Source organism: Leptonotus elevatus, chromosome 1, assembly GCF_054856555.1.
Source record: "Leptonotus elevatus isolate MCC_2025b chromosome 1, RoL_Lele_1.0, whole genome shotgun sequence".
In the NCBI taxonomy this organism is placed as follows: Eukaryota; Metazoa; Chordata; class Actinopteri; order Syngnathiformes; family Syngnathidae; genus Leptonotus; species Leptonotus elevatus.
In genome coordinates this window covers 18,496,252-18,505,170 of record NC_141239.1, presented here as the reverse complement: position 1 = coordinate 18,505,170, position 8,919 = coordinate 18,496,252, and the positions used below count along the sequence as shown (strand labels likewise).

The 8,919-nt window shown below is 39.7% G+C and overlaps 1 protein-coding gene across 1 annotated transcript in view; it reads left to right on the top strand.

Moving 5' to 3' along the window:
• The first annotated feature begins 1,912 nt into the window (after positions 1 to 1,912).
• Positions 1,913 to 8,919, top strand: part of bcl2b (BCL2 apoptosis regulator b) — a 42,649-nt gene continuing 35,642 nt past the window's right edge. The window contains exon 1 of the mRNA XM_086080356.1: positions 1,913 to 2,918. Within this exon, the coding sequence (XP_085936482.1) occupies positions 2,364 to 2,918 (555 nt within the window). The 5' untranslated portion in view covers positions 1,913 to 2,363. The remainder of the gene's footprint in view (positions 2,919 to 8,919) is intronic.

Sequence of the window (8,919 nt, the reverse complement as noted above, 5' to 3'; positions counted from 1 at the left end):
GGCCTGGACTGGTCGCGGGGCACATAGATAAACAACCACTCACACTTGAAATGGAAAATTCAGAGTAGCACTTGCAACTCAATCAAAAATGTAAAACCTAGTCATGTAATAATTTCACCAATCATGTAATTAAAAAAAATCCTGATATTTCTTATTGATGATAGAATGCAATATTACATTATTGGGGATTTTTTTCTTTCCTCAATGATCATGCAAAACTTGACAGATAATGTAATATATGCAATATGTTCATTTTCAGCCCAAAGTTATACATTTTGTGTTGTCAGACTTATATATTTATTCATAGCAAAAATTGGAGTGTTAACATTTTGGTGTTAAATGTTTCAAACCCAAAGTGGATTTTTACCACGGTCTGATTTAAATGATTTATTTTGACAGTTCATTTGTTGAGTGTTAAACCAACTCTGCAGAGTTAAAGTAAGCTCCGCCCACGTGATTAGAATTGCTTTGCCGCAAAGATTTCTGGGAGTACAAAGTGTTATAGTTAAATGTACCAGTTATTTTTATTTATTTATTCATGTTATGTTAATCAATTAGTGGCACCCTAATACATTTCCTGAAAATGCTTTTTTTTTATTACATTGGTGAAATTATTACAATATGGAGTTTTGTTTTGTTTTTTGTTTTTTAACATTTTTGATCCAGGTAAGTGATGTTTTTATTTTCAGACGTTATTCCGTTTTCAGGACATTATTACATCATCTCTGTTTTGTGTCCCAAAGGAGAATGATACTACATGAAGATGAACCCAGATAATTGATTTTCACCAGAAGAAGTGAGCAGAATTGAATCAAAGGGACATGAGGCCGAGCCGGATATGGAATGTCCTCTTATAATCAAGCAGATAAATGGAGCAACGACCCCCCCCCCCCCCCCCCCCCCACAGCTTTTGCCCTCATAAGCATGGCGGGTGAACTGCTTAGCTGACTTTGAGTTGAGGGGCCTGGACTGGTCGCGGGGCACATAGATAAACAACCACTCACACTTGAAATGGAAAATTCAGAGTAGCACTTGCAACTCAATCAAAAATGTAAAACCTAGTCATGTAATAATTTCACCAATCATGTAATTAAAAAAAATCCTGATATTTCTTATTGATGATAGAATGCAATATTACATTATTGGGGATTTTTTTCTTTCCTCAATGATCATGCAAAACTTGACAGATAATGTAATATATGCAATATGTTCATTTTCAGCCCAAAGTTATACATTTTGTGTTGTCAGACTTATATATTTATTCATAGCAAAAATTGGAGTGTTAACATTTTGGTGTTAAATGTTTCAAACCCAAAGTGGATTTTTACCACGGTCTGATTTAAATGATTTATTTTGACAGTTCATTTGTTGAGTGTTAAACCAACTCTGCAGAGTTAAAGTAAGCTCCGCCCACGTGATTAGAATTGCTTTGCCGCAAAGATTTCTGGGAGTACAAAGTGTTATAGTTAAATGTACCAGTTATTTTTATTTATTTATTCATGTTATGTTAATCAATTAGTGGCACCCTAATACATTTCCTGAAAATGCTTTTTTTTTATTACATTGGTGAAATTATTACAATATGGAGTTTTGTTTTGTTTTTTGTTTTTTAACATTTTTGATCCAGGTAAGTGATGTTTTTATTTTCAGACGTTATTCCGTTTTCAGGACATTATTACATCATATATATATATATATATATATATATATATATATATATATATATATATATATATATATATATATATATATATATATACACACACACACAAACAGCCATTACACAGATGGCTTCTAATCATCTATTTTAATTTTGTGTGCACTCCCTAATGTACGCATGGCGGCTCCAGAGCGCAGCCAAAGGGCGCATGTTGCGTACGTGACGTCAAGAATAGCTCACGCGCATCGAGCAGCCCACTGGCGGAACAGCAGGAGAAGGGGGAGGAGGGCGCTGTATGGAAGTGAACCTCGCCAGTGGTCTCCGAAGTGGAGCTCAACTAACCGTCGGCGGCGCGTCGCTGAGCGGCTATTCTGCCGCAGACAACTTTGCGCCCCATTTCCCCCCCCCCCTGCGCAACTCTCTTCCACGTCTGGTTGATGCGCGCTGGGAATACATCCGCACTCCCTCCAGCCTCTTCCGCGTATTGGATTTCCATGCAAAGACAAGCTCGCCAGTGTGCCTCGCAGCTTTTTGCGGGGACTTTTACAAGCTCTAATTTCCTGCTCACGCGTGGGATTTAGGCGTCGACTCGGTTCGGTCCACTTTTGGATGAGCCCCGCGCACAGAAGCGCATCGGATGGATGCACGATGCGTTTGATTTAAGAGCCAAATCTGAGAGTACAAAGTGCCAAATTAAGCCCAGATGGCGAACGAGCGCAATCGAAACATCGTGGAGAATTATATCTACCATAAACTCTCCAAACGCGGCTACGCGTGGGGGTTCGGTGCCGCTCGGGTAGAGGAGGAGGTCGATGCCGCCGTTGCCGATAACGGCTTATTGCTTGCCCCCTCGCCGACTTTGGTGCTCCGGTGCCGCGAAGCCAGCGCCGGGCCCGAGCGCGACTGCGCCCCCAAGCGAAGCCCCGGTTCTGACCCGCTCGCCGACATCAACAGGGTCCTGCGCGAGGCCGGAGACGAACTCGAGAGACTTTACCAGCCGGACTTCATCGAGATGTCTCGGCAGCTGTTCCTTACCTCGGCTACAGCTCAGCGGCGGTTCGCCGAGGTGATCAACGAACTGTTCCGGGACGGCGTCAACTGGGGCCGGATCATCGCCTTCTTCGAGTTCGGCGGCACCGTGTGCGTGGAGTGCGCCACCAAGGAAGAGATGACGTCGCAAGTGGACCACATTGCCGAGTGGATGACTGAGTACTTAAACGGACCCCTCGGCAGCTGGATCCAAGACAACGGGGGCTGGGTAGGTGTGATTCGGTGTAATTGGGCTTAGTTTATTTATTATTTTTCGGTACCGCTGGAGTAGAGCTCCTCCATTGCTGTGTGCGTGTGCGTGTGCGTGTGTGCCTTTAGACGTGCGTGTGTGCTTGCAGATGTGACCTCACACGCCACATTATATCACGTTTGTAGTTATGGCTTGCCAACGAAAAAGCTGTGGATGTTCCCATTACGCACGAAGGCGCAGGATGGGCGGCCTTCGCCCGTGCGACGCTCTCATTGGACGTCGGCGTTGGCCGTCAATTCGATCTGACCAATCAGAGCGCGCGAGCTCTGTCACACCTCCCGACGCTCTTTCCCAAGCCCCGCCCCTGCTGACTGCGAGGAGAGACTGGCAGTCACGCATCTGTCACAGCGCTGCAGTATGGTCATACCTAGGCCATTTTTAATCAAACTGCTTTGTAATATTTCAATATTTAACATTTTGGAAGACTACACTCTTGTAAAACTGTACTGGATTTGGGATAAGGGATAAAATGGCTGGTTTTGAGTTCATTACAGCTTAAGGACATAAAGCTTTTATGGACCTACTGTGTACATCCAGCATTCTTCTTGGCATGTGGCTATTTTTTTATTAGAGGAAGCGTCTACTCTGTTCTTGTAACAGAGAAGTCACGATTATGTCTTCTAGCTTCTACTGCAGAAGTGAAAAATGGCTACTTATCATGATAACCTTCACAACTTTTGGCCATAGAACAATGGCAGTGGCTCATACTATACTGCTATGTGAGAAATGCAATTACATTTGTTTTTGGAAAATTAGAATATTTGCTATTATAAAAACAACGGGCATTTTATGCAGCACTGCCCCCTGCTGTTGACTGAAGTTGACATCAAAGTGCCTTCGAGCTCGCATTGCGAATGTCATTTATGCTAATGTAGCATGAATAAGGTGACAATAAAAATACTTTTTTTCCAGATGCTGACCAAAATGCTATTTGGCTGCAGCATGATACCACGCAGCAGACGGTCAATCAAAATTCCAGATTGTATCACATCTTTTGCCCCCCAAAAAATAAAAAAATAAAAATGGTGCTGGACAGAAGAAAGAGAGGAAGACTTGACAGCATAATGGCATGCACGGCTGTTATGCTAGTGCTTGTTTCTTCTCGGCCTTTCCTCTCTTTGTATTCTCCAGTGACAAGGAAATATCGCAACTGCAGCTGTCAAGGCAATTGGATTTTTTCTTGATAGTGACTCACAAATGTTTACGGTTCTGTAGCGTCGGTTGAAATAATGATGCTTTTCGGTCTGAAGTTTCCTTTTAATTCACATTTTCTTTGTCTCATACACAAGCCTCTTACAACTGTAAGAGCTGGAAAACAAAACAAACATGACGCCGTCAAACATACGTGCTCACGTTACCTCCATACAAGCTAATTAAACACAAAAGGTAGACACAAACATAAATCTATTGAAAAATAAGCTAAATTCTTTACCTTGTTGCCACTTTCAACCAGGCTAAGTATCTTAAAATGTTGGATTCGTCGCGCGCGAATCTGTTTTTAACTCTTTAAACCGCTCGTTCCCTGTGTCCAAATTCACAGGGCCCTCCGAAGTCCGAATTTGTCGGCTGCATGACGTCACTCCCGGCGCGACTCGACAGCACGCATGGATTTACACACGAATGGATTGTCAATGCTGCTTGTCGGTCGCGAATTAACCGACAATCCATTCATTTGTAAATCTGTGCTTGCGACCGAGTCGTGCCGGGAGTGACGTCATGCATCCACCAAATAAACGAAGTGCGCATCTCGGCGCACTACCAACTTGTCATTGAAACGTTAGAGGAGTCTAACGGGGGAAGCGCTGATTTGGACCGTTTCAACCGTTGGAAAGTTTATGTTTTTTATTGAATCTATTTTAAACGTGCATAGCATGTCCTTACTGACTGCCGTCTGCCAGGACACGACAGTTAAGCCTATTTAAGTGCTTATTATTTGATTGAATGTGTGCACTTTACCGGGAGTTGGATCGAGGACACAACACCGGGACGCGACAAGAGACGGGTAGGAGCTTTCTTCACTGAAAGGGTCAATTGGGGCTAAAAGCAGGTTCTTATATGACTGTCACTCCATTAGTTTGGTTACACGTACGTCCGCTAGCAAGCTTCGTTTTTTTGGGGAGGGGCGGAGTTTTTCGTACCTCATTTGAAGTCATGTCTTCCTTTGTCAACTGTGGCTGTCACTTTAAGATCGTACTTGCACGCGCACCATGAACGAGCCTGATACAGATGCTGCAGTTACGCTTTGGGCCAGAGGTGGCAGTCACAAGTAAAAAAAATATTTTTTTAAAAAGTGACAAACTGCACAAAGATTCTTAAAAAGAAAAAAGAAAAAAAGTAGACATTTAAATCACGGTTGATTTGAGGACGTACACGCACGGACTATTTTAAGTCCGTCTGTACGTCAGGCTTCGTTCAGAGGCAACGAGTTTCTGATGGAGTTGTGTTGTTATGTTGTTTATATTCACATTTTCTACATGTTTTGTTCAAATTGACTAAATAGTTAGTTAATAAAGTTGTTTAAAAAAATAATTCTCTTAAAAAATGGATGGAGCACCACTCGTCTGCAGCTCGACCCTTATGACAAATTCGGCCTCCCGTTCTCTCAATCAAATGCCGTCTCCTACGTCATTCTCCCTTTCCACGTTGTTTCAAAATAAACTTCCGCCCAAAGAGGAAGTTAGAAAATAAGAGTCGCAACATTGACATAAACCCCTTGTCTATAAAATACTTAATTATGCTGACAATTGGTACGTTTTGTAAAGGTTAGTCACTGGCTAATTTGTTTGCAATTGTCCACTTCCGTCCAACATCGCTTGGCGTGCCGTCTAGCTTTAGCTTTAGCTTCTCGCTGTGTGTGTTTACAGCAATCATTCATCCCAGCCAGGAACATATATATATATATATATATATTTTTTTTTTTTTGGTGCTAGCAAGGAGAGGCTGCCGACATAGATGGTGAAAGTCTTGGGTACAATAATGTAGGTCATCTTCCTGTGTGCTTTGCAGCTGGGAGGCGATGATGACGGTAGAGAGAGAAAAGAGGGAGAGCATCCCGTGGATTAGTCGGGATTATCTCAATGTATGTGTTTGTATGACCAGTTTGGCGGATGATCCATTCAGAATTTACATTTAAGTTTACATTCATAACTTTTAAGGGTTGTAATAGCTTTAGGATACGTGTGCTAGTTGGCTGTTTTATCTTGTTGAAACTGGAGTAGTTCTCATCCAAATGCATTCGTTCTTTATTTTTCTATTTCTCTATTGGGGGAAGATTCAGTGCCACTTTCAAGGAACATCTGAGGACCATATCCTAGACTACGCTGTCTGAGCTGCATCGACTTTTGTTGGATGCACAGATTCTAAAACGTGGCACATAAACAATTGCCTGGTGAAGTTGACAGTGGGCAATGTTCACTTTTTTCTTTTTCTTTTTTCTTCTCAACGCTGCTTCAGGAAATTGAAGCCGCTTATCAACCTGTTCAATCCCCTAGCGCCGCCCTGGTTACCTCGGCAACAAAATCGATATTCACCATTGGGCCAGCAGTATATGATGCAGGATGTCTGGCACAGGCTAATATTCACTTTTTAAAACATGGCATCCATCATCAAAACTCTTGTCAGCTCTTGACATAACACGGCGGGTGATTAGTAGCGTAGCAGTTCACACAGAGGGATCATTTCCTGACTCTGGCCGACATTCCAGGGTGTTGTCCAATTTTTGCCCTTATGTCAGCTGGCCCAGGCCCTGCCGTGACCCTGAAGCGGATAGGCAGGCAGACATGACATCACTTCCTCCTTCCAAGTTGTGCTGCTTCATGACCTGACCCCCTTTTTTATCTTTAATCTGCTTTGCGTGGATTAAAAAAATGTGCCACATTTGCCCCTTTTTGGAGCGATATTTATTTAGGTACTTATGCGCCATCTGCCAAATGACACACAATCAGGATGAAACTTCAGTCACTCGGATTTGGCCTTTCATAAATTCTGTGGTGAAACAGATGTTTTGTCTCTTGTTTTTGTGTTTTCCACTGTTCTTAACTCATTCACTGCCATTAACGGCTATAGACGTAAAAAAATTAATTTGAACTATTTCTATTAGTTTAAAATTTGTTCCGTCTTTTGTTAACAAGAGTATGAAAACCTAGATTTTTTATTGTACATTTAGAACAGATATGAAATTTGTGATTAATCGCGAGTTAACTAGTGAAGTCATGTGATTAATTACGATTAAAAACGCCCTGAATTTTTAATAATCTTTTCTTCTTTTTTTTTTATTCATTCACTACCATTGACGGCTATAAACGTCAAAAATTCATTTGAACTATTTCTATTAGTTTAAAAAACTTTTGAAAACGTAGATTTTTTTTTATTTTACATTTAGAACAGATGTAAAATTTGTGATTAATCGTGAGTTAACTAGTGAAGTCATGCGATTAATTACAATTAAAAGTTGTAATCGCCTCTTGCCTTTAATTTTTAATAATCTTTTTTTTTTAATGAATTTATGGCAGTAAATGATTTTATTAATTAATTTATTTTTTAAAGCTGGACGCCAATCGAGCTTTTTGACACACAAGAATGCCGTGGAAACAACTGTCTGTCAGCTATCCTGTGTTTCTTGTTTTAGGACCAACTAAGTCCAAATATAGGAGCAGCTGCTAATGGCTGCTGAGTCGAAATGCACTTTTAGTTCTACAAAATGTGTCCAGTGGACATTACAAAGCGTTTACTATAGCTGACTCCCCTAATGCAAATATCCCGAACATTCTGCTTTGTACCTGGGGGCGAGTGAGTTCATCCTATTCAGCACTGAGGCGGCAGCTTCACCCGCACGTTTTGCACTTGTGTTTGTTTGTAGGCTTTTCAAATGACGTTTGACTGCCTTGCAGGTGGCAACGGTTGTAGGAAAAGTAGGGAAAGTGACTTGTAACAGCAAGAGTCAAATTTGACTCTATGGTGGTGATTCATTTATTTACAAGGAATTAAGAAAATTAAAGTGTTACTCTTAACAGGTTGTATGTTTTTTGTAAAAAAAAAAAAGAAGAAAAAAAAAGACATTTTGGAGAAAAAAAAAGGTTTTCAGATTAAAGTTATAGTCAATTTTATGACAATAAAATTGTATATTTCCGAGATTAAAATCGTAATTTTGCGAGGCGTAGACTGTATAATATAATAAAATTGTAGTATAAAAAAAACATGTATTCTTTGATAAAAGGTAGGATGGGCTTGTCCCAGGCCTCATTTCAAGGTATCGATGTTCGCGACGGCGGTCGATACCAGTATCGGCTGGCATCTCGAGGCCGAATAGACAATTGCCATTAATTTCATGCAAGTTTAAGGAAAAATGCTATATTGGGATATATAGGGCTTTCTTTAAAATGATCTGTCATTGTTTTTTATGGATCAAAAGTACTAGTGGTATCAATACTTAGTATTGGTAACTACTATAGAGTTGAATACTCATACTGGTATCGGTCTGGGAAAAATAAGTGGTATTGAAAATCCCAATTTTTTTATTTATAAAAGTCATATATTTTTGAGAAGACATTTTTTTTGTTTTAGTTTTTTTAAATCTCATGACTATAAAATAATATTTTTGAGATTAAAAACTTAATTTTTGTGGAAGTAAGTTGTACAGTTTCAAATAAATAAATTAAAATCTTATATTCTTTGAAAAAAAAGTGTATAATTTTGAGTTTATTTTTAAAAATTATTATCATTATTTTAGATAAAAAATCATATTTTCAAGAGTTTAAAAGTAATTTTCTTAAACATAAAGTTCAATTCAGGTATTTGTGAGAAAGTGTTTTTTATATATTAAATTCATAATTTTCTGAAAATAAAGTTGTTTCGAGTCATACTTTTTCAATCAAGTCATATTTAAAAAAAAAGAAAAAGAAAATTAGATTTTTTTTTTGAGAAAAAGCTAACTAAATACTTTAGAGAGAAAGAAAATGTG